We start from the raw sequence: 27,197 nt of genomic DNA, 5'->3' as shown, positions 1-27,197 counted from the left end.
TTTCGTATAATACGATTTCCATGGTTGTTTATAGCTCTGCAGTCAAATGTTTTTGTATTAAGTTTTCATCATATACCCCATGAAATGTACCTTCCCTTTCCCTACACCCTTATTTTTTTCTGTATCCTTCCACCCCCTTCCTACCCCATTAAAGGTTTTGGGGGTTTTTTGCATGAAAAAAAAAATTCAATAAAAATTATAGATGGAAAAAAAAAAAAAGGACAAGGAAAACAAATATGATGCAAACAAACCAAAAACTTCTAGAGAGCACAATGGACAAGGTCCGAAAATTTTATAAAAAAGTTGCCATATGGTTTTCATTGCCATAGTGCTTGATGAGTGGTCCTACTAGGATGAAACCAGTTGATCATCCAGTTCATTTAAAATGTTATCAAATGTTGAGCATCAGTAGCGTTATTCACAATGGTGTACTCAAGTAATTCACAGGAGTGGTTACGGGTCTCCCACATTTGTATGGTCTAATAACCTATTCTTTCATTATTAGATAATAAATACCTTTTATTTTCTAATAATTCTTTTATTAAGATACAATTTAAACATTTCTCTAGAATTTGACTTTTACATAAATAAGTCTTAAAAGTGACAAACCTAAATTTTCTATGATTATTTATTAAAATAATTATTTATTTAAATTTAAATTGAATGTCCATTTTCAAGTAAAAATGTGCTAAAAGACAAAATTTACATTTAATAAATGGTGCAGGAGGTGGAAACGATCCTTTAGCATTCCACACACAGGTCAATATCCTATTACCCATGAGCGGTAATCGACTCATTTGATAATGCGCTCGATCAAGGCTACCTAATTAACCCCGAAAAGCCACCAACAAATGGCATGACCTAATCGAGTGAAGAAGCAAAATCGCTGTAAAGCGGTTAGGAATCATCATTTATGACTCATATCTGTCTTGTCTGTTATGGGTTAATTTCAGTCTGTGTTGGTATAGACTCTCTGGTGGCCTCCAGTGGTGAGTCTGTGCCATTATAGCCCAATCTCCTGTGAATTAATGTACGCACAAGTCTGACCTCGTTAGCCCGGCTGGGATGGATTGTGCACAGCTGCCCTGATTACCTGAAGCCTTCATAAGGCATTCTGGCCTATACCACATCGCCAGTTATAGCTTCCAGTTCCCAGTTCAGTCTGAGTTGCTGTCCTGTCTAGTCAGAGTTCTCAGTGTGTTCAGTCGGAGTTCTGCTTCAGTCAAGTCAGTTCTGTCTCAGCCCTGTCTGTATGCTTTAGACCTGTTACAGTCCGGTGTACTCCAAGCTAGCACTCCTGCTGAGCGTCCTGAGCCCCAAGCCGGAATTGTGCTACACTATCTGTGTTCCTTGTCACAGTCAGCGGTCCTGTCTGCCTGCGCTACAGTCCCCTGAGATAGGTCTGCAGTATCACCATCATACAGATAAGTCAGGGGCTTCCCCTGCAGCTGTTTCTTCTATTATTTATTATATGGTACCATCTCTGCATTGTTGCAGCAGATCACACTAAGGGGTCAGGTTTGCCTTCTAGGGGTCATTCCTTCCCTGTGCAGGAGGCTGGAGTTTTATTTTGTATATACCACCTTAGTGCATTGTTGCACCCGCATTGGGGTAGACTCTGGGGGTACCCCATCCTTTGTGTCCCTTTAGTCAGCTTTTCCTCTTGCACTCTTCTCGCCTTGGCGGACATGCTGTCCTATGTAAGACCAGGCGGCATTGGGGGCGGAGCCGGCATAACCAGCTCCGTTGAACGCGGCTGTTATTGGTGAAGCCTAGCACCGCACATGTCCATCAACCATGAGGAGAGGCAATAGAGTTAGGGGTCAGGTTTGGTGGTACCCTCCAGAGTCCTTACAAAAGCAGCCCTGTTTTTGTCAAATCGGGGCTGCATCAGGTAAAAGCATGGGTTTTACTGAACCTGTGTGTTCTCACTGAAAAACTGGGGTTTTAGCAGCGAAACATCCTAAAAATTAGCAAAACTGTCAGTTTTCCATTCCCGATGTTTTAACAGGGGTAATTGAATACCCCCATAGTAACCCCAATTATATACCTGAATAGTAAGGGCAGTAACTTTAAAATTTCACAAAAAAAAAAAATTATATATATATATATATATATATATATATATATATATATATATATATATATATATATATATATATATATATATATATATATATATATATATATATATATATATATACGCAAGAAAAGACGGCAGGACACACGGGGTTAAGGTGAAAAAACTTTGTATTAGAAAACAAACAAACAGTGGTCACATCAGTTGCCCGACGTTTCGAGGCCAGAAGCCCCTTCTACAAAATATTGGAAGGCACCACGGAACTTTGCTACAGCAGGCAAGAGTGCCTTTTTTTTTTTTTACTTTACTTTGGACCCTTTGAGTGCAAAGTGAATTGGTCAAAATAGGTGTAAAAATTGCAACATTATATAGGAAAAATAATCTATTTTACACAGCATTTGTTATTTGAATCTATATTACAAATGTGAGCAACACTGGCATGTTTAGCGGATATTTTGAACATCTCTCACAGTTGGCACTCAAAGGGTTAACAGAACTCCGTAAGATGTGAAGTAAAGAATAAACTCTTATTCATTCTTATTAATAAGAAGGTTATTGAAATATTTTTATCAAATTACCAAAAGTAAATTCGGAATCACGTCCAGGTGTTTTTTCCCCCCCAAGAGCTACTACTATAAAAAAGGAACTGTTCCTAAACAGTACATTAGTAAAAACAAAACAAAGTAGTGCTAACACTTTAGTACATCAATTGTGGTTCAAGTAGAGATCATACAATGGATTGTCCTTTTTAAAAATAGTCTAATATATATTTATTTGTAATAAAAATTTTTTTGAGAATAGATAGTAAAAATACCCACATGTTTTCAGGACGTGCTTATGTATGTATGTATGTATGTATGTATGTATATATGTATCTATCACTGTTCTTGATAAACGTGCACTGAAATGTTGGACACTACACTATTGTCTACTGTACTTATTACAGTCTGTGAGTGCCGCCTTTTGTGGAAAATAAATATATATATATGTATATAGAAAAAAAATTGTGGCCCTAATAATGCACTAAAGGGCCGTGGATTCATGTTATATGTGGCATCCATAAGAATATGAAAATGTGGATGAGGTTTTATGGCACCTTGATAAAGTGGCGACACAGCCACGAAACGTTGGTATTCTACTGCCTTGTGTGTTTATTCCATTGCGAGTGCCACCGTCCCCCCCACGCTGTACATTCCTGTCTCCACACCGGAGTCAAGCTACAGAGGGCACCGCTGTTCTTCATCATATCCCTGCTGGGACTTGTGCATATTCCGGAGTGCCGCCCTGTCTATATATATATATATATATATATATATATGTATATATATATATATATATATATTTATATATTCCAATAATCCACCACGTGCTTATACAAATTATTCGGAACTATTAGGGACTATTGTACATGTTTTGCCTTTGACAACAAGATCAACTAAATTAACAAGTTACTGGACAAACTGTATCCATTTGCTTCACTTGACAACAGATCATCTTATTTATGGACATTATCTATCAAGTATAGGCGCCACAACACAATTGTGCTCTATATGGTCTTTTACGGTCTCTTAACCCTCGGGGGACACTGTGGTGAGGCAGCCAATCTTATTTGACTATAATTTGTATAAGCGCGTGATGGATTATTGGATAATATATATATTTATTTCCAGAAAAGGCTGCACTCACAGACTGTAATAAGTACAGTAGACAATACTGTAGTGTCCAACATTTCAGTGCACTTTTATCAAGAACAGTGAATATATATATATATATATATATATATATGACTTGGTGTCATTTTCCACATGACTTTGTAATACACTCTGGGACAGTTGACCTGGTCAGACGGAGGGTAAACTCAGTAGTGGGTCGAGTGGTTTATCAACAGGGCGGATACTCAATCTCACATGCGGGTATTGCTTTCTATGACCACTGTACAGGAGTGATGGAGTACACCTGTCAGATGAAGGTTTGGCCCTCTTTTTTAGGGACATTATTAATAGGTTGAGGTCGATATAGGTTAGTCTATGGTGGCGGTGCCGGTTCTGGAGGATTGCGGCAGGTGGCCGTTTTCAGAACGGTGGCTAGGTATTTTTTATTAACCCTTTTTTGTGATTTCTTTCCCTTAAGGTGCAACTTCTTTGGAGAAAGTGAGTTCGGCATGGTAACAGTTTTTCCTTCAGGGGCATCACCGATCCAGGTGGGCCCCTTAAGTCACTTTAGTTGAGTTGTTACCTTAGTGGGAGTGTGATTTCTGGGGCAGTAGGCCTCAATTTTATTTTTGTAGGATTTTTACTTAGCTTTTATGGACAGGGACTCGGCAGAAGGCCAGTCCTTGTTCATTAGGGCAGTTGGCCCAATACATTTTATTTAAATGAGTTCTCACCTCGCCACCATAGGCCGCCCTCTTTCAGAAAATAAAAGACGACCCCATTCACCCCAATTTCAGTTGTCCGAGTCGTTATTTTAGATAAGTGGTTTGTGTGGAGTGGGGATGCATTGGGTCATGAAAGACTTATGCACTATGGAACTTGTGTTAACAAGCATGTTGTTACCACCTGTTGCAGACAATCCTTTCAATTTCTAATTAATTCAAAACATATTTTACCTACAGTAATTTATAAGAATATGAGACATATATTCAGAAATAAACTCTTTAGTGTAAATTAAATTTGGGTATATAAATATAAAATTTAGAACATTGCGTGGATACTAATTCCGACCAACTTCTGATGCTTGGAGCAAAATCACGTCCACGTGACTTTAGGTCCACAGATCCTGGTAGAGTCTCAAACACCTAGGATTCTTCAGAAAACGTGGACAATTTAGCAGAAAATATACTCAAAATAAAAACAAACCTTTCTCTAATGGTTTTTTTATGTTAACATATGCAGGACATGTGAATAGATGTAAACCAGGTTCTAGAATACCAGTAATTTATATGGATCTAAAATGTGTTTAATTCCACTAAATTATTTAAGCCTTCCAGAAACATAGAATTAATTCTAAACATCCAAAATCCTTTTTTTAAATCCACTTTCCTATACTGGTTATAATATGTTCTAAACCACTCAATAAAAACATTTTGGATTCCCATTATGAACAACAAGTGTAATGTTTAGATATGGTAGTTCTATTGAAGATGGTATGTTGCCCATAGCAATCTATCAGAATCTAACGGATTTATTTAGAACCTTCGAGTAGATAATAGATAGAATCTAAAAGGTTGCCCATAGCAACATCCCATCTTTCAATAAAACACCCATCTTAGTGAATAAATCCCACCGAGTCTGGATCATCGGCAGAATATTTTGTGGATGCTCTCGTTTTTAAGGCATGAGTTGTTCTGCCTATATACTGCATTACAACCACAAATCAACATGTACTGTAGATCACATTAGTCTCACCGTTGGTGAAAGTTTTTATACTGTAAGGATTACTTTCTCCTCCTGACATAACTTTTTGGGTAGGGGTTTGAATAGATTTGCGTTATTCGTCTTTTTTTCCCACATTTTTTAAATCCTTTTATTCTTTGATCAAGCCAACCTGTTTTTACGCTATTGCCTGGACATTTTAGGTTCCTCAGGGCTAATACATTCTTAATATTGTTTTATTTTTATGAAAAATAAAACAGTTTCTGTAAATAATCCTATATAATAGATTATTCAGTTTTGATACATGGTAATTCTTCAAGATAATTCTTTTAATCTGTGAGCAGTGGCTACTATATGTAGAATGGAAGGCGATATCCAATATCTTTTTAATAATAAAAAATATACATTAAACTATTTTTAAACACAGGCAATCCGTTCTATGAACCTACTTCAACCACATAATACATTAGATATATTTTTTAAATCACTTTAGCTCTACTTTAGATTTTGTTTTACTCATTACCAATATCCCAACTGGTGGTAAATGGTTACTGGGAAGTAGCGCCAATATAAAGAGTAATCCATGTGGATTCCAATGAGCAGGACATACACACGCAGAGAGGTTCCAAGTACCTAGAAACTCCCCCTGGCTACTGATCTATTGCACAGCTGACAGAGATAGCTTTTGGGCCTACAGCTGAGGGTGATTTGGTGTTGCCAATCCAACAGGACTTCCTTGTGTACACTCTTAAGAGCAGAGTGGGGTTTTAGGTCGGGTAGTATACGGTCGTAAGGTCGACATGCATTAAGTCGACAGGGTTTAGGGCGACTCATGAAAAAGGTTGACATGGCTAAGATCGACACAATCATTAGGTTGACAATGGGAAGGTCAACATTCAAAAGGTCAACATGCGGTTTAAACTAATCAAAATATAGTGAGATCACTATATACATAAAATCTATAGGTACTATAAAGGCACTATTTTCATATGGAACTCAAATGTTTTAATATATTATATACATGCATACATACATACACTCAAAATGTATATATGTTCTATAAGCACCATATTCCATCCCTCCCATCCCCAGCTGACCATGCAATGCTGCACAGCTGAAGAATAAGAATACATGTTCGTCCCAATACAATAGAGTCATAAGAACAGGACTGCCAGGGACATACAACATCAGTGTGGCCAGCTTCTACTCCCACCTGGGTATGATGCCACCTGCAATCTGTTCTGACCACCAGTGAATAGGACAGCGCCAAAAGTCCAACATTGACACACGCACGTTCGGCAAGAAACATGTCAACATAAGCAAAGGGTCAACATGAGGTTTTCAGACTGACTGTTGATCTATTATCCATATCCCGCAAGAATACAGTACATATGCCACACATGTAAGTGCTCATTATACATTTTTCACATAATGAGTCCTTACCAATTAATATTGTTTTGAAAAATATAATACACCCATTTCCAATGGGTAATATTGTAGGTGCTAGTAAATAATTAATAGTCCTCCATGATCACACAATACGTACCACCATATAATGGGCTCCTGAAATATGATTATCCATTTACAACCATTATTCTTTGTTATTTTAGAATAAGAGGATTTGTCATTACTTAGGGTTTCTCCTATATGACACATTGGAAGTAATGTGTGAAGCTGCTTATACAGGATACATATGGATGACCGGCGGTCAGGATACCGGCAGTCAGGACACAGATGCTGTGTATAATGGGTTTCTAATTTGGTCACCCATGAGGTGAGGTGAGGTGAAAACCCTAATCACATGTAGATAGAACTCATCAGTTATATCCGGAACCCATGAACTTGTAATTGATAGTTTCCGGCCCTCACTGGAAGTAATTTATAGCCAATGTGATCAAAAAGCCAGTAAAGGCCCATACATACTAGGAGATTTTTGGCTTAAAAGTAGCTCATTTTTGGCATTTTGAGCTTAAAATGTTGTAGTGTGTATGGGCAGCGGTGAACGCTGATGCGTGCTCCCGCACAATCGCCATGTTTTACAGGCTGAGTGAACCACTTTTCATAAGGTCCATACACACTGGGTGATTATGCCCAGCGTGCATGGAGAGCGATGATCGCTATCATCGCTGGGGGAAAGCCATTCACTGCATACACACTGAGCCACTTTCCCCTTGCCTGGCACCATCAGTGGGAAGAGCCGCTCATCTGCTGGTAGCAGCACTCATCCTTGGGCCATACAGACTGGGCGGCTTTGAGCTGAAAGCCACGCAAACTTGCTGTTTTGCACTGAGTGATTTATCGGCCAGGGATTTTCACATCATTATTGTGCAAACACACCCAGTGTGTATGCACCTTAAGACCACTCCTTGTATGGACAGGAGGAAAGACAACACATAAGTGAGGACATAGTGAGTAAAGGACATGAACAAAAAGAAACAAAACAAGATTCTACAAGAATATACAGGCACTGCACATACATATTAAATTACTAAATCTACATATATAAAATAGGTAAGTTTTATTAACACATTACACATTTAATAAAATAAATTAAATGTATAAAATTACTACATTTTACAGTTTTAAAGTACTAAAATATTACTAAAGTACAGTACAAAAAAAAATTATTTAAAAAGAATATTCTCAAACTCCACATGAAACAGGCATGCACGGTAATTAAAACACGAAATGAAAACAACAAAAGAACAAGCATTAGAACAATTTTATTTATGCAAAATATTATATAAAACAAATCTGAGGAAATAAAATAGTAGAGGTCACATTAAATAGGGTGTTTAGATTCTTACCACTTTGTAACCCTCTTTAAAAACAAGTTTAATTTTTAAGTCATCCTGACTTGTGCAAAAAAAATATATATAGGGTTTATTATTTTTATATTAATAATAATTTCACATTTCTGTACATTGGAACCAGGCACAACCATTTGTGTGGAACGTAGACATCACAAACATTTAACAACTAAACCAAATAAGATTTTTTTCTTTGATCTCTTTCAGCAAATTTATGACATTTGCCAAATAATTGCATTCAAACTAGAGATCTAACAACAAAACCAATTACGAGTCATTTGTACTTTCCACTTATTTGTAAGCTTATCTGCCCAGTTAAAACATTAGGATTGCTGAGACATTACAGTTACTTATATATAGCCACGCTATTTGCAGAGTCCTGTTTAACACAACAAAACCAAAATCTACAGAACTCTTACAGGAACCAATGAAAGAAACAACAGAAATAACACTGTCCATAGGAGGTAAATGAACATTGTGATTTATAAGTGCTGTTTTGGACTTGCCCGCCCTTGGTTATACCTCACATATCACAGTCACAAAATCATTGTACAGTCACAGATAATCTAAAGACAGAGTGATGCGTTGCATTCACTTACTTTGAGAACATCTTCTAGGTGTGTAATTTCCTGGTACAATTCTTGATATTCTGAATACTGGTCTTTACAAGGCTCTAGGGTCAGGAGAAGTCCTTGCAAAGATTCTTCTAAACTTCCATCTAAAAAGGACCCTGTGGCTTCAGCTTCAGCACACATGGAGCAATCAGATTGGAATCTTTTTGGAACAGCAGGTATTTCGGTTGATGTAAGCCTTTTTACCAGCTGTTTAGTAATATTCCCTTCACTATTGTCCAGCTCCACAGGCTTCAGCTCAGAAGCTTCATCGGAGTCTTGCAAAATTGACACGGAGACATTTGAATCTACAAACATTTTATCATCCGAATTGGGTGGATGGCTTTGGCAAGAAGACACGTCGGACTTAAATCCTGCTGAGGCTTCATCGCCTACACAGACAGACTCTGTGTGGGATGGAGAGTCCTGCGATTGACTACATGACTCTGCTAAAGTCCTGGCACTCAAATCGTCCTTCAAGGGCTCCTCTGATGACAGATCACTGAGGTTATGTTCTGGTGGTGTGACAGTGATTTCAGGATTGGAGTAGCCAAGAGAGGAAGAGGGAGTAGATCTGGGTGGTGTAGAGTCACCATTAGGCAAGTCATCAAAACTTAGGGAGAAGGTTCTCTTATCAATGGATTCCACTCCACAATCAAAAACATCATCTTGCAAATTGGACTAGAAATAAAAAAAAAAATGCACCAAATAAATGACACTTTCATTATTATATTTAAATTGAAAATACGAAGAAACAGTTTAACAAAGACAAGACCTTTCAAGAAGCACATAGAATGCTACAAACAATTTGTTGTGCCTTTTCTTGCTAGTTCCAGAAATGAGGAATCCCATGTAATGACAAGGAAATGACCAAAAAAACTTCTAGCAACTTATGTTACCTTAGAAAGTTATTGTCATAAGTCCTAGCAATGCAGTTTATTCACGGTATCCACATGACAATGTCTAGGTCAATAGTCGAGAGGTCACACCAAAATGTCAACATGCACAAGATAAAACATTGACAAAAGGTTGACATAGAAAATGTAGACAAATGAAGAGGTTGACACAAGATTGGGGGGATTTTTTTCATTAGTTAAACCTTCACTGTCCACGTGGACTCCGGTGGGAAATGGAAAAATGTGCAGAGCGCAGTGGTAGCGGAGCAAGGCACCCGGCCTGTAGCACGGCAAGCAAAAAGAGCCATACTAGGGGACGTGGTAAACTAATTGGAGGACCAAGTGCCCAGGTATCAACATTGACACCAAGAAAATGTGAAAAGCCCATGTCAACCTTTTCATTAGTCAACCTTTTGCATGTCAACCTTGACACTGTCTGTGAACTATACCACATCTGTATTCAGTGTATTACAATCAATACTATACTAAGAAGAGAGACATTATAATTTCTGGAAAGAGCAAAACTATTTCAATATGAAAAAAAGACAATGTACAAACCAAAAAATAAAACAGGCATACAATAATGAAAACTAGCCTGTATTTATATATTAATATATAAAAACATTTGACAAGAAAACACTTACATTAGTAGAAAACAGACGTAAAGAAAATAAAAAAAATGATAGCATGAGAATAATTCCAAACTGTAATTGTATGGGAAAAATAAAAAAGATAAAATGGGCTAAAAGACTCAAAATGGCAGACCGTCTAGAGTTTTCTTTACGGAAAGTAATAATTGTTATGTTTTATTGCACTTAAAAACAGATATCCTGGATATATGCAATGCACGGTTTTTCTCTGCACTGTATATTTATTTTTATTGATAGCATGGCGTGTACGATTTTCTATTGTAGTAATGTAGCATTTTTTCCCCATCATCTATAAAGGGCTAAAATATATAGCAATGTGATCAAAGACTCAAACTAAAATCCATGCACTATACAAGGCATAATACAAATAAAGAGAGAAATCTGCAGAAAAACTGCGGGCCATAATGCCTCATCAACCCAATGTGACAAAGAAAAAGGGTTCAATGCCTGCAGCTATCCACTGCATTTTTAGAACCTTTAGAGGCAGATGTACTAAATAAAGGCATGTGAAACTAAATCCTCCCTAGTGCCGGCTATTGAGATTATTTGAATTACCCCTTCATTATGGGGATCAGATAGCTACGGTAAGTTACCGCAGCAAATCAATTTCACCCCATAGGGTGTCTGAGGCTTTGAATGATTCTAAAACAGATGAAAGTGCAATGATCAGGAAGGTCAAACATTGGGGCCAGGCCATTTGTGTTGTTTCACAAGGCCGCTTTTAGTAGTGGAACAATACTCAAGGTTCACCAGTATCCAAGTCATACTCATGCGAGGCCAGCACATGAGATATAAACTGTAGGCATTTATTAGCACATTGCAGCCATTGCTTGCGTTTAAACGGTTAAAGGTAGATGGTAAGTGATGCCCCGGGGTAAGGAGGAAAAAAACTGCTGCACCAAGGCCCTCATCTGGCTTGGGAAATGGGTCTATTTCTTTGTGGCATAACCAGAAAGCCACCTGGCCCTGAGATGTACTAACTGTACCTTTGCATGCATGATTACAGTTCATTCTAGTCATTAGAAGAAAATGAAAACAGTATAACAAACAAAAAACAACATGGCATGCATGAGAGCTCATCCACAATCTCAGGAGAGAAGCACAAAGATCCACCCAACAAATAACTCACATATCTCTCTTGGCCTGAGCCTGGTCTCAGCCTGAGAGACGGCAGGTCACTAAAAGAGCGACTGCGCCGGAGCTTGTCAAAGAAAGTCTCCTGCAGAACATCCATAACGGACAGCCGCAGTGTGTTCTGTGGAGGGTTCAGCCATTTCTTCAGCAGGTTAAAAGCAAACGGGATGTTAGTAAGCAGTACAGCGAACAGGACAGAAAGGTTTGTTCCATTAAAAAAAAATCATGTTGCTACTGATAAGGGAGCGGTGAATAAAAGTCAATATTTGCCTAGAGAGGCAAATAACGAGAGAGGAGCACAGAAAGGGGCAACAGCTGTAATAGTAATATCGTAAGTGTAATATTTTGTACCGATCACTTAAAACCATGACTATGGGGTATATGGGCAGTGCAAGGTGAGAGATCACTGCTGTGGGTGTATTCACAGTGTCCTAGAACGTAGACTCTGCATAACTCTTTAGATTTTTATTGCAATGTACAGAAACAAACTTTCCGAAATATCCCTAATATAGAGTACAGGCAGCAGATAGAGAGCTACCGGGTAGCAGAACAGGACTTACAAAGAAGGAATGGTCCTTAAATGTTGGGGTCTCTGGAGTGCCCTGGCTGTATATGGAGACTCTTCTTTGGACTGAAGATGCTTTGTTCACATTACCCGTGGATGGCGTCAGGTCCTCAGCGTCAAATGGGCTGCAATACAATAGCCAAGGTAACATTGGTCTTACAACAATGTATATCTATAATATAATTTATTATTTATTAACAGTTTCGGCACTTGTGTAATATCTGGGCGCTTGATTTTTTCATTGCATTGCATTGCATCACATCGCATTGCATGCAATATAGTGGCATACAATTCATGCAATGCGATTTTTCATTGTAAAGACCCGATTTTTCATTGTATAGTCACCCATGGGTGATTTCATACCCCCCACTATCCAACTACGCAAGAGTTGATTTCATATAGTGTGGCGAGCGAATACATGTAAAGTAATCCGCGTGCGCTCGCCACGCTTCGGGCTCGGTGTCTCGCTGCACTCGCCACACTATATAAAGTCAACTCCATGCGCAGTTGGATAGTGGGGGTATGAAATCACCCATGGGTGACTATACAATTAAAAATCGGGTCTTTACAATGAAAAATCACATTGCATGCCTTAAGTAGTGGCATGCGATGAAAAATATCGGGCACCCAGATAATACACAAGTACCACAGTTTCTTATATAGTGCACACATATTCTGCCGCACTTTACAGAGTATAGTTGAGTTGAACATTCACATCAGTCCTTGCCCCAGTGGAGCATACAATCTATATTACCTACCACATGTACACGCACACAGACATTCTAGGGTTAATTTGTTGGGATGGAATAACAGTATATTTTTGGATTGTGGGAGGAAGCTGGAGTACCTGGAGGAAACCCACTCAAGTACCCGGAGAATATACAAACTCTGCACAGTTATAGCCATGGTGACTTCAGCTGCCCATATACACACACACACACACACACACACACGTTACACATGCATACTACAGCTATATGAACCTTAAGTAAGCATATGGGTAAAATGTGGCACACCCACTGTTAAAATTCTGACATTACACTCCGTATTTTGTGGTCCTAGAGAGAATGAAAACAGACTTCAGCCAATCAAAGTGATACAGGCCCTGGTCTCTGGAAACATGGCCATTCAGGCATTAACATTGGCAAGGCAGTGCACACTTATATAGAGCTCAAAACACAAAAATAATTAACGCTTCGGTTATATTTACTTACCACCATGTTACTTCAAGATTAAGTTTTATCGTGCCAAGGTCATTTACATCAACAGCAACAGCTTGAGGACGAGCAGCAAACAGGTCCTTTGTTTCACAGGTCACACTTCCAACCAGCAGATGAGTTGCAATTCCTTTAAGTTCTGTCACCTTAGGGAACAAAAATAATACATATATATGACTAACCGGAACACTAATAGCTGCAGACATGTTAGATTATTTTCAAACTGGTAGAAACAATGGGGGAAATTGACTAAAATGGGAGCTCTGTTGCAGATTGGATGTTGCTATGGGCAATCTACTACTTTTTTTATTTTTCACTTTCTAGAAGATAATCCATATACAGTAGGGCCAGATGCACTAAGCTTCAAAAGTGATGAAATGTTTGGTTGTTTATCACTCTCCAATCAGCTCCTACCTGCCATGTCACATGCTGTTTGAAAAATGTCAGGAGCTGATTGATTGGTTGTTTATCACTCTCAATTTAATCACTTTTGAAACTTAGTGCATTTGGCCCAATATCTGATTGGTTCCCCATAGCAACATCCTGTGAAAAATAGTACTCCCATCTTAGTAAATTTCCTCTCTAAAACATCTCTCATCTTCTACTCCGGAGTTATATGTGGAAACATAGCATAATATAGCAAATGTCATGGCCAGACAGCCCTTATTACAAAGTTTAAACCGGGTCAATTTACCTTAATTGATATCAAACTGTTAATCAGTGGAAGAAAAAACATTTCTTCACCATCCCAACTCTGTTTGCCATTGAGCTCGATTTTGCCTTTTAATTTCCATCGCTGGCGTCCATACCGCATAAATATCTTATAAAAAAGAAAACAAGGTTCATAATTTGCAGTTATTTATATAATTTTAAGATTCATTAGGTCAAATAAACTACTACTTTTTAGCCTCTGCAACACAAAAGTCTAAAACTATCACCGTATGTCAGTTACTTTGCATTTTTGCTGAGTGTCATTTCAGGTTTATAGAACAACATTCCCAATGGCATACAGTACCTTTATTGTACATGCATAACTACCTCAGGCGGAATCCATGCTTTAGCTCACTTTAATACTGTACATTACAGCAGGCATGTCCAAAGTCCGGCCCGGGGGCCAATTACGGCCCGTGATGTCACTTCAAGCAGCCCGCAGCTTCCAGGCAGAAGCGGGCAGCTGGAGGCTGACGTGGGACGCACAGCACATGATTTAAGAGGTGAGACCCCAGTGAGCTCGCCTTTACCTTGCTGGCTTGCTGTCATTGGTGAGGGGGTGCCGGCTGCCACTGTGAGACGTGTTTGCCGTCTTTCAGATGAGTATGTGTCCAACTCATGCTGCTGCAATCATATATCACCCTCCACCGTGATCACATTGACAGCAGTGTGCGGGGATGGGGGGGGGGGCAGCAAAGGGGAAGCTTGTTCCCGTAATATGCGGAGTGGAGGAGAGCGGCGGCGGCAGCGGCAGCACAAGCATCTGTCTCCTGCAGTGGAATATACAGTGAAGGTAGGCAGTATGTGGTACATACAGTAAAGGAGGGTCATGCTGGGGGACATACAGTGAATGGAAGAAGAGTGATGGACATTCAGAGAAGGGGGGCAGGCTTGGGGACAGAGTGAATGGGGGCAGAGTAGGGACATACAGTGAATGAGGTACATACAGCGAAGGAGGGGCAGTCTACGGGAATATACAGTGAAGGGTCGAGTGGGGGACATACAGTGAATGGAGGGCAGGCTGGGGCACATACAGTGAATGTTAGCAGAGTGGGGGAAATACAGTGAAGGAGGGGCATGCTGGGGGAAATACAGTGAAGGAGAGACACGCTGGGGGAAATGCAGTGAAGGAGGGACACGCTGGGGGAAATGCAGTGAAGGAGGGACACGCTGGGGGAAATGCAGTGAATGGGGGCACGCTCGGGGACATAGCGAATGGGGGCAGGTTGGGGACATACAGTGAATGGGGGCAGAGTGGGGGGCATACAGTGAATGGGGGCAGAGTGGGGGGCATACAGTGAATGGGGGCAGGTTGGGGACATACAGAGAAAGGGGGTCAGGCATGTGAATATACAGTGAAGGAGGGGCATGCTGGGGGACATACAGTGAATGGGGCAGAGTGGGGGACATACAGTGAATGGGGGCAGAGTAGGGGACATACAGTGAATGGGGCAGAGTGGGGGACATACAGTGATTGGGGGCAGAGTGGGGGACATACAGTGAATGGGGGCAGAGTGGGGGACATACAGTGAATGGGGCAGAGTGGGGGACATACAGTGAATGGGGGCAGAGTGGGGGACATACAGTGAATGGGTGCAGAGTGGGGGACATACAGTGAATGGGGCAGAGTGGGGGACATACAGTGAATGGGGCAGCCTGGGGGAAATACAGAGAAGGGGGGGTCAAGCAGGGGAATATACAGTGAAGAGGCACGCTGGAGGACATACAGTGAATAAGGACAAGCTCGGGGACATACAGTGAATTGGGGCAGAGTGGGGGACCATTCTGATGTGATAAATGGTTCAAAGAATGTTAGGCTGAATGGTCGGCCCCCCACACATTTTCACCTCACCAAATCTGGCCCTCTTTGCAAAAAGTTTGGACACTCCTGCATTACAGGGAACATGCTGACACGAAAATAAATGGAACTTTATTTAAGAAACAAAACAGGACTATTTTCATATTGGATGTAAACTCCAATTGCTGTTTTTCCCTACGCAACTTGCACGTTTGTCAGTTCACAATGTTCCTATTTTGCCTCGGTGATTCAGCCATCCTCTCTCCTGTTCCCAATCCTATTTCTTTGTCAGTTGGGGTTTGTCAACCTATAGTTGGCAGCAAAGAAGGGCAGTAGACTGTTCTAGTTTGGCCTTCCCTACTGGGGGTCAGGGGCACTAGCTGTCCCGGCCCTATTATGGTGTATTGGGGGGAGGGTTGGAGCCTCATCAGTCTATTGGCATGGCAGATGAGTTAAAGGCATGTCATGGACAGGAGATGAGCATTAAGACATAATGTCGCTGATCATCTGGCCGTTCTTCTGCTACCATACTCATTTAAAGCGATGTAAAATAAATAACGTTGACTGATTTTAATGGCATTCAGTTTTCTGTGTCGTTATTTCTAGTATAGTTAGAGCTAAATAATTATTTCAGTTGTCCGTATCATTATTTCTAGTTCATTTAGAGCAGGTGTCCACATGCGGCCCGCTGAGGACATTTACATGGCCCGCTGGGTGTTTATGCCGCCGCTGCCTGTCTGTCATTTTTTTTACATGCGAAGGACGGTCATTGGTGGAAGAGGGAGAGGGGGCGGCTGCTGCCGATTGGCTGGCAGGCTGAAGCGCTGGATCATGAGAATTGTTGTCCGGCTGCAATCTAGCTTCAGGCAGTGAGAGGAACCGAACAGCGTAGCCGGACTACAACTCTCATCTCCCAGGATTCAGAGGAAGCCAGGGCATTGAGCGGTGGCTTATGGGCAGTGAAGGTCGGAAGCGAGAGCGGGAGGGAGAGTGCGGGAAATGGAGGCATCACAGCGTAGAGGCAGCTTGGAGGAGGTTGGGAGCATTATTACCCCCTGAAGAGGTGAGTCCTATGGTTACTACTTGGGCTATGCTGGTGAGCACTAATTGGGCTGCGCTTAACTGGCTCTCCCTCCCTCAAAACCATTGATTGCATTCCCAAACAGAACATGTGTGGATTCACTGGAAAAATTGCAAAAGGAGTTCCAATTTAGATTTAAAGAGCTTCATCTCCATGAACAGGACATACAGCTTTTCCATAACCCATTTTCTTCATAGATTTTGTTTTTACTATAGTCCGGCCCTCCAGCGGTCTGAGGGACAGTGAAATGGCCCCCTGTTTAAAAAGTTTGAGGACCCCACATTTAGAGCTTAATAATAATAATCATAAAAATTATCATCAAATAAATGTAATGTGTGGGGATATGAAGCGGTCTCACATCTACCGATGGGAATTTTATAAAAATAATTAACATTCACTAAAATATTTGTTAGGCATGGTTACTTACACATGTCCACTTATATTTCAACTGACTTTTATATCAGAATAGAATATAATATATAGTTACAGTAATTATTTGAAAACTTTGTCAATTAAAAAATTATTAAACTGAATGTAAAACACACAATCTTAGCTACAGTATAAGGATGAATTGTATTCCTGGTTTTCCATCATACTAGTATAGACACATTTCCGCTTAGATTTGTGGCAGATATACAAGAAGCCATTTATTACTGGCTATACACTGTTTTTACCTAGTTTTGGGATAATTTCCCTACTTATACCACTTTTAGACCAAAATCCCGGGTCCGGACCCGGTATTTGGAACACCGTTCCAATATGGGTTGGATCCAGGCTTTTCCCCATTTACACCACGGTGCCGACCTGGATATTCTCAGGCCGGCAAGGTTTACACTGCACACGGATGCAGGGGGTGGCGCTTGGAGATGACATCATCTCCAAGCGCCGTGATCACTGCGCTGGGGGCAAGCCCAGCACCAAGGTAACCTCATGGCTGCATCCAGGCATCCATTCACCTCCTCCCTACCTCTGCACATGTCTGAACAGTACAGCAGAGAGCAGCAGAGAGGCTGCTGTCAGGAGGTTGGGCTCCTCCATTGGTGTAAATGGGAGCCGTGTTGAATGACCCTGCATACCCATTTACACTGCCCGTGTTCCACGTAGGATTCACAAGGAATTGGACCCGTGGGGTTTTTCAGTAACCCTTTTACAGCAGCGCTGACCTGCGTCCACGAGGCAAAAACCCGGGTTTTTGCCTCGGTGTAAAAGGGGAATTTGAGAGAGCTTACAGGTCGCTGATGTAAATAAACTATAAAGTTCTCTATAGGAAACAAATTACTAGAATCATTTACTTTATTACCCTTTTAAACTGTTCTTTAAATATCATTTAAAAAACCGTTACAATTAAGTTACAGAATTATTTAACTAGACTATGGTAAATTAATACAATGACGTTCAAACCATATTCACATTAAAGAGTGGAAGCACATCTGTATACATAAAGATTTTTTTTTACTACTACTACTACAAAAGACAAATAGTTACCAACCTCATACTGGTCTCCTGGACATAGACGGGCAAAGCCAGCTAGACCTAAAATTTAAAAAAAAATTCCACCTTAATGTAAGAAGAACAAAGTTTTAGATTCAAATTTACAACCTTAGTTATCAAATGTCCATCCAGCTCTATGGCAGTCTGGGGGGTTATATATAACTCTCTGGAACAGAGCACCAGAAAGTCTAGTTATGGCACAGTACACATACACACATACATACATACTGTATACAATGTTAATATATGCTTATTTGCAGCTGTTTCCAGGGTAATTTCTCTTCCTGCTTTTATTCCACAGCAGGTTTTACAACACATGTTAACACTAGGTGGTGGCATTGGTACATACTCAAAATGCACAACACCTAAAACAACTTCAGTTACATGAATGAACTGATTGACAGTTGTTTGAATGGCTGCACACTAGGATTAGCTGTGCAATCTTTCTGGTTGGTATGTAAATCTGGCAATGTATAGGGGCAAACAACAACTGACTATTTGCTCCCAAATACTGGAAAGCAGTCAAATATAGACGTTCATACAAATTAGTAAAATCTATTGGATTTAGACATTTTTCTGAACAAGCATTTTTGCCCATTTTCAGGCTTTTGGGCGCAAATGATCAATTGCCACATTACCAGATTTTCCTTCCAACCAGAAAAATTGTATCCAAGAGATCTGGGGTTCCCAATCTTTTTTGAATCACGGCATCCTAGAGTATAAGAATTTTTTCGCGGCACCCCTAGGGCAATTTTTTGAAATTAGATTGGGTTTATTTGCGATTCTTAGTCAGTTATGTGGTAAAGGGCATGATTTGCTTCTGTTTGTACACATTTTATGATTGGCAGCCACCAGCACTGGTTTTGCTTATAAATAATTAACCATTAATAAATTGAGTTGTTCCTGGACCACCAAGCCTGGGCACCCCTGCATGTGTCCCGAGGCTCCCCAGGGAGCCACGGCACACAGTTTGGGAACCACTGCACCAGATGAAAAGAAAGCTAAGTACCAAATGTATGTACTTTCACAATATTGCCGACTTAACCAAAGATTTCTGTGTTGCAATCTCATGACCTAACAGCCAGGGAAGACACTTACAGCAGCAGAAGAGATGGTAATATAGAAAGTCCTAGATCGTGGCGATTGGAAAATCTGTCATCCAGAACACTGCTATAGTAATCTATAGCCTGGATCATCTAAACGAATTGCCGTATTCATGGTGCCAGAGTATGGCATGTGATGGCCTGATTTCACAGATTGCTGGCAAGGGGTGATCATGGATTTGGGCTTAGGGGCCTGATTCAGACACAGAAAGTGTTTTGATTCAGCCACAAATAGCTAGTGTTTTTTTTATCTGTTCTTTTGCAAGAGCAACATTATGGTCCTGCGTCATCAGGCACAAAGTGGCTAAAGACATAGGTGCTTATTCTGGTTCACTTGCAAAAGCAAATTCCTTCTCAAAATGGACAAAACCATGTGCACTGCGGGTGGGGCAGATGTAACATGTGCAGAGAGAATTAGATTTGGGTGGGGTTTTACTTCAAAGTGAGATCTATACTGCAGTGTAAAAATAATGCAGCCAGTATTTACCCTGCACAGAAACAAAATAACTTGCCCAAATCTAACTCTCTCTGCACAGGTTACATCTCCCCCCCCCCCCTGCAGTGCACATGGTTTTTCCTATTTGAGAAGGAATTTGCCATTGCGAGTGAACCAGGACAAGGGCCATTGTGTAACTGACATTCTGCAACCATAAGGAGGCAGGGAGGGTGACCGTTTTAGAAAAGGGGAGGGCAGGGGGAGACAAGTCGGCCCTCATTTGAGGTATGCTGAGGCCATCGACTGTTTAGCCATATACAGTATATCAGTATCGGAAGCATAGGTGTTGGAACAAAGGGAGGCGGGGTTCCCACAAAAATATTTGAGAGGTGCCAATTAATGCACTGGTTTGTGCTGCGCAGTGCAGCGGTCATCTAGGGTTACCACAGGCAGTCTTTGGTTGGGGATAATCTTCATAACGGCTGATCAACCTAGTACCTCACCACAGTCATTCTCTGCCAGCCTCTTTTACACTGTATACAGCTATAACTGCCAGTGTGTGGATATTTACTGTGGGCTCGCCCCTTCTCTGAGACCAGCGCTTGTGCCCCTCACACCTCCCACTTCATATGATTCTTCCCTCTTAGCACCTCCTTCCTCCTTTCACTGCCCTAGATAGATAGATATTTTATATAAAATAGACAGGATAGATCTGTCAGCTAGGTGGTGTGATGGGTAAGAAGTCTGACATTCAGCCAATCAGAGCTGCCAATTACGGTGCCCCTGATTAAACGTGAAAGTACTTCAAGCATAAAATTACCTTTCATTTTGATGTAAAATTCTCCCAATAGGTTTTCCATTTCAGATTCAACTGTGCACATATTCTGCAAAATCATTTAAGAAAGAATGTGAAAAATGTAAAATGCATTAAAAGAAACAAGCAATATATACGTCTATGAATGATGCTTTAAAATGATGTTTTAAGACAGGCAAACCATTTTAGAGAAATCTAGTCCTCTGGGAAATACGCTTTCCTGGTCACACTACTGTAGCTGGATCTAGACTAGTTATGGCTCCAGAAGGCTCAAACCATTAGAACTGAACTTCAGTAAGCTCTCACAACTCTGCTCCAGAGGGCTCCAACCATTACAACTACACTCCAGAAAGCTTTAACAATCCAGCTCCAGTGTACTCCAAACAACTACACTGTAAAAAACTCAATCTGTAACAACCTGGCTCCAGAGGGTTCTAGATGTAACAACCTAACTCTAGAGGAGTGTAGTTGTGACATCAATGCCACAGAGGACTCTAGCCATGACAACCTTGCTCTAGAGCAGAGGTTCCCAAACGCGGCCCTCAAGGCACCCCAACGGTCCAGGTTTTAGGTATATCCATGGCTCAGCACAGATGTTTAAATCAGACTGACTGAGTTACTAATTAAGTCACCTGTGGCCGAACATGGATATACTTAATACCTGGACCGTTGGGGTGCCTTGAGGACCGCATTTGGGAACCTCTGCTCTAGAATATTACACATGATATTCTGACTTCAGAGTACATATCTGTCTCTAGATGTGACAACATGGCTCCACACAGTTCTAGCTGTGACAATCTGGCTCCAGAGGGTTCTAGCTGTGACAATCTGGCTCCAGAGGGCTCTAGCTGTGACAATCTGGCTCCAGAGGGCTCTAGCTGTGACAATCTGGCTCCAGAGGGCTCTAGCTGTGACAATCTGGCTCCAGAGGGCTCTAGCTGTGACAATCTGGCTCCAGAGGGCTCTAGCTGTGACAATCTGGCTCCAGAGGGCTCTAGCTGTGACAATCTGGCTCCAGAGGGCTCTAGCTGTGACAATCTGGCTCCAGAGGGCTCTAGCTGTGACAATCTAGCTCCAGGAGGCTCTAGCTGTGACAATCTGGCTCTAGAGGGTTTTAGCTGTGACAATCTGGCTCCAGGAGGCTCTAGCTGTGACAACCTGGCTCCAGGAGGCTCTAGCTGTGAATCTGGCTCTAGAGTGGTCAAGCTGTGAAAACTTTGTCCCATAGGGCACCAGTAATAATTACCGATCACGAGAGCTGCAGCTATAACAACCCTGCTCCATTGCACCAACTGAATGTAATGATAGGGTCACAGGTAATTAATAGGTGGACCATCGCTGGTTGCAATACACAACATTTAGTCTATTAAGGTTGTCCATCATTAAAATAAAACGTGTCACCACAAGCTCTCTGGAATCATGTGAACACCGCGGTCCAGAAAAGCTACTGCTTTACTTTGAGAACACTTTACCAAAAAGACACAGATCATACAAAACATGCTGTGAAACAGTGGCGTAACAATACTGCCGCAAACCCCACGGTGGCTTGGGGAAGCCAGCACCGCCGGGGTCTGCAGGGAGCACCGCAGAGTCGCTAGCTCACAGGCAGTGGCAATGAAGCGCCAGCTCCGCCCCCAGTTCCCTGCTGCCGGGATTGACAGCCTTCGGCGCTGGATAGAAAAAAAATAACAGCTGAGCGACGGCTCAGCTGTCCAGTCATGTTTCACACAGCAGCCTGCAGCTCAGTGACTGGCTGGGCAGGGCCGGTGCTTCCACTAGGCAGCTTTAGGCAGCTGCCTAGGGCGCAGGAACCTGAGGGGCGGTCAGCTGTCACTGCATAGAGGAAAACACAGTAGCCACACAGAAAAAACAGTAGCCCGCCGCCCTCCATTCGCCCGTCCACTACCCTCCATCCAGCCATCCGCTACCCTGCATCCAGCCGTCCGATGCCCTGCATCCATTTACCTGCCCGCCTGCTCGCCTCCATCCGCCCGCCCGCCTGCCTCGAGTCCATCCGACCTCCCACCTGCCTCCATCCACCCGCGGCTTCAGGCCTCCATCCTCCCGTTACTGCTAACTTCCCTCCGGCCGCCTCTGCTACCAGCGTGTCCCGGATCCACAGTCAGTAGGCTGCCGGGGACGGAAGCAGTGTGACTGCCCACAGTGCCCAGGATCACCAGAGACCCGACACAAACAGCGGCGTCTGGCAGCCAGCCAGCACCCGAAGCGAATCCCCGCACTTTTATGAGAGGTGAGGGGATGCCGGGCTAGAGCAGCCTTTATATAAATACATATATTATACATACACATGGGACGTGCAGGTGTTGATGAATGGGGGGGCGGGCTACTGTGTGTTTTCCAGTTTGCCTAGGGCGCAGACGAACCTTGCACCGGCCCTGTGGCTGGGCATGCAGGCTGCAGAGAAGAAGAAGGTGGGATCCCGGCATCAGTGTGCACTGTGGAGGGAGGAGGATCCCATTCCTAGTAGAAGACTGAGTGAGACAGGTGAGAGAGGAACAAACAGGCTCTCATGTATAAAGCCTGTCTGCCACAGCAACAAGTGTCTCCCCCTCTCGCACTCCAACTCATGCAGCTAGCGTTTGTGGCCCCCATCCCCCCTTGCGCTCCTACACACCCGTCAATGGCCCTTATTCTGATTGATGCGTACTTTTCCGCATACTTTCGGATAGCGTCTTTACGGCGTCTGCGCATGCGTGGAGAACGCAACGCGCATGTGCCACGCATTGACTCCGTACCTGTTCGTGCAAATCCCGTACAAAACTGTGCACCGCAATCACTCGGGAAATATGGGCGTATTATGGGCGTCATGCGGAATGACACATGGGCGTAGTTTCAAAGTGGGCAAAACTGGGAGGAAACATGGGCGGACACGGGGGAGTACACTTATGTTGGTGGGCGTGCATTCGGATAGCACTCCGAATGCACGCGAACAAAACCGATAGAAATGTGCGGTGTCCAAAAGGCTAGTATTGCTTTGCGGAAACCACTCGGTCCTGCGGTAGGGAACGGAACGCCTAATGACTACAAGCATTAACACCTGAACCCAATACAATCGACTCCTTTACTCATTACTCACTAATGGCACGCTTGTCAGTGCTTTAATTGAAACCATTGCTGCTTCAATTGCTGTAAGGGTTAATGTGTGCAATGCATGTGTTAGGCATGGTTGTAAGGATATATTGGCATGTAATTGATTCCAATTCCAAATAAACATTTTTTTATGAGGATAGGTAATTGAATAAGTGGGTCATGTGATGTATTGCAGAATAGACATAATAGTGGGTAGTTTTGCGTAAATACACCGCTTCCGTGCGGACGCCCCGCTTGCCATCCATTCGGATGCGGTATCACCGTGCATACTCTGTAATACCGTGCAGAATCTGAGTGTGTCCACCGCACACGCATGGTTTGTATGTCGTCCGTAAACACGCCCTGTTCTTAAAGAGTGAGTCCGTCCGAATGCGGAGGACACGTGGGCGTTTCTACGGACGATGGCCGCACTGACTGGCGTGCGGACCGCACCGTAAGAATTCGGGAATATCCGCACCGATCAGAATAAGGGCCAATGTCTGGCTGCTCCAGCACTCCGCCCGGCATCTGTGCCCTCACCCCCGCACATTCCCACGCAGCCCGGCGTCTTTGGCACCAATCCACCCTTGTCCTCCCACCTGGCTGCTACAGAAACTATTTTGGCAGGGTGGAGCAAATTTTATAGTTACGCCACTGCTGTGAACCCTACCTCAGTGTACTCTTTAAAACTCTTGTTTATTTCACATAAACTCCCCCGAGCTGCTTTACTTGAGGGTGATACAGCAAAAGCCTGCTTCATTTTACATGCCCCCTCCCGTAGGCGCCTTTGGATGCAATAGGCCTCATACAACTCGTCCACCTTAAACAACAACAAAAAAATTAAAAAAAAATTATTGATACATATTTACACACATTTCTTTTAAAAATGTAAATCAATAATATGGTTTTAATAACTGCAAACATTCCAAAATAATAACAATACCATATGTACTGTATATAAAAGGGCAAAAGTTACTAACACAATGTCTCAGTCGTAATAGTATTTTGTGTGCGACTGAATACAACTTGGTGGAGTATTTAATTTACACATATGTCTTCCAGAGCATAATTTACAAAGGTGTCATACAGATGGGTCACGGTCCATCTTTGCTGGGGATGGCGCTGGCGTCGCCCCCTTCCGACGGCGCTTCCAAACGTTTCCCCGGGTCCCCGCCGGCTTGCCGGCGGTAACCCGGGGTCCCCGCCGCCTGCCCGCATCCCCCCTAACCCCCCCCTAACCCCGTCCGTCTCCCTGAGGCGGAGACGGACAGGGTTTCCGCCACGCTAGCGACGGAGACTGAGACGCGCGTGCGCGTGAGACGCACGCGCGTCTCAGTCTCCTCGCTGGCGAGGCTGCTGGCGGGTCGCCAGCGCGTACGTTCTGGCGACCCGCCAGCAAGGATGTACAATGACCCATCTGTATTTGAGATTCGTATTTTTCGCTGTTGTATGGAGTCGTATTTTTTGGGAGTATTTTTGGTACTGGTGTATTATCACGGCGCCCAAGTTTCTTTCGTACGGTACCGTAGGAAAATCGCATCGCATGGGCCATTGTAACGGCCGTGCGATGCGATCCGATTTTTCTATGTAATGTATTCAGTGCTCTTTTATTGATATTGTATAGGGTGTACAATGCCATTAGGTATACAATAATGACATACAATGAGTTTTAGGTACCCCCCCCCCACTATCCAGGCCACCCTGAAGCGTGGCGAGCGCAGCGAGCCCCGCGAGGGGTGGTGGAACGTGTCCTCCGACCTTTTCATACCCCTACTATCCATGTTGGCGTGAAGTTGATATTAGATAGTGTGGCGAGTGCAGCGAGCCACCGAGCCCGAAGCGCAGCGAGCCCCGCGAAGGGACGCGGATTACTTTACATGTATTCCGCTACGCTTCAGGCTCGGTGGCTCGCTGAGCTCGCCACACTATATTAAATCAACTCCGCGCCGACGTGGATAGTAGGGGTATGAAAAGGTCGTAGGACGTGTTCGGCTGTGTAAAATTCAAGGCATATTTTGTATTTTTGTAAAAATACGAATACGATAGGTTGTTACGGTCGTTAAATACAAAATACTAACATTCTTTCACATTCGTAAATTACAAAAATACAAATATGTGACCGAATACGCCAATTCTTATCATATTTTGCTTCGTAAATTTCCCCAAAATGTCCTTGTAGTACAGATTTTTGATTCATTTTGTTTGGTGCTAGGTTCATAGAGTTATAAAAAAAAAGTAATATTTTACCAAGTTATGACATTTTTGTTGCTCTTAAAGGGTATTACAGTGTTGCAACATATTTATAGTGTTCACTGAAGGGGTATGGTCATTGCGTCGACCACTGAAAGTCAACTGGCCTTAGGTCGACACCTGAAATAGGTCAACATGGTTAAAGTTGATGGGATGGAAGGTCGACACAAGCATTAGGTCAACAATGGCAAGGTCAACAGTCAAAAGGTCGACATGCGTTTTTCATGTTTTTTTTGTCCCAAATGTCCACATAGTGAACATGGACACCGTCATAGTGTACCGCTTTGCTTCCCATTCTTCAGGCACGGTGCCTTGCTGTGCTCAGTACACTATTCTATTCTCCCTCCACGCACTAGACTAGTGGATGGTAGGGAGTGGAATACTGCTTGTCGGAACATGTTGGATCAAGAAAATGCAAAAAACTATGTGGACCTTTTGACTGTTGACCTTGCCATTGTCAACCTAATGCTTGTGTCGACTTTCCAACCCTGTCGACCTGTGTCAACCTAAGGCTTGTTGACCTTCAGTGGACAACCCAATGCAAGTTGATTCAAACACCCTGCATCTATCAAAACCTGTGCAGTTCCTCTTCCCTGCCTGGGGTGTCGCTCTCTGTTGTGGTGCTTCTAGGACAGGTCTGCTATGCATATCAGTGCTGAAATACAGACCACACTGTGCTAGAAGCACCACAGCAGAAAGAAACACTCCAGACAGCGAAGACGAACTGCATGACTCGGGTTGTGGAAGATGCAGGGTGCTAGAATGAACATATCTACATACTTATATATTTCGGTGGCTGGAGGAGCGGCACTCGTGGCTTCAATGTTGATGAATCAATAAACACACCGTGACACGGTAATAGTGATCAACGTTTCAAATATCTTTGTATTTTTCTTCAGCATGAATACAAAGATATTTGAAACGTTGATCACTATTACCGTGTCACGGTGTGTTTATTGATTCATCAACATTGAAGCCACGAGTGCCGCTCCTCCAGTCTCCGTATGTATCACCCCTGAGAGGGCACCGGCTGCAGCTAAGTAGCTGTCCCACGGGAGTGTCAGACCTCTGTCTTATATACTTATA

The 27,197-nt window shown here is 42.6% G+C and overlaps 1 protein-coding gene across 4 annotated transcripts in view; it reads right to left on the bottom strand.

Moving 5' to 3' along the window:
* RIPOR2 (RHO family interacting cell polarization regulator 2) overlaps positions 1-27,197 on the bottom strand; it is a 159,638-nt gene that overhangs the window by 61,973 nt on the left and 70,468 nt on the right. For 3 of the 4 annotated variants that reach the window (XM_083187816.1, XM_083187818.1, XM_083187817.1), the window contains exons 7-14: positions 24,532-24,681; positions 20,778-20,841; positions 18,417-18,460; positions 14,032-14,157; positions 13,335-13,483; positions 12,116-12,245; positions 11,551-11,697; positions 8,864-9,556 (exon numbers count right to left, since the gene is read on the bottom strand). In XM_083187816.1, the coding sequence (XP_083043942.1) occupies positions 8,864-9,556; positions 11,551-11,697; positions 12,116-12,245; positions 13,335-13,483; positions 14,032-14,157; positions 18,417-18,460; positions 20,778-20,841; positions 24,532-24,681 (1,503 nt within the window). The remainder of the gene's footprint in view (positions 1-8,863; positions 9,557-11,550; positions 11,698-12,115; positions 12,246-13,334; positions 13,484-14,031; positions 14,158-18,416; positions 18,461-20,777; positions 20,842-24,531; positions 24,682-27,197) is intronic. The other variant, XM_083187819.1, reaches the window with a different exon arrangement.

The sequence above is a fragment of the Crinia signifera genome, chromosome 5 (assembly GCF_055691185.1).
Source record: "Crinia signifera chromosome 5, ASM5569118v1, whole genome shotgun sequence".
In the NCBI taxonomy this organism is placed as follows: Eukaryota; Metazoa; Chordata; class Amphibia; order Anura; family Myobatrachidae; genus Crinia; species Crinia signifera.
The sequence above is the reverse complement of the archived record's forward strand: the minus strand, read 5'-3'. Positions and strand labels throughout refer to the sequence as shown.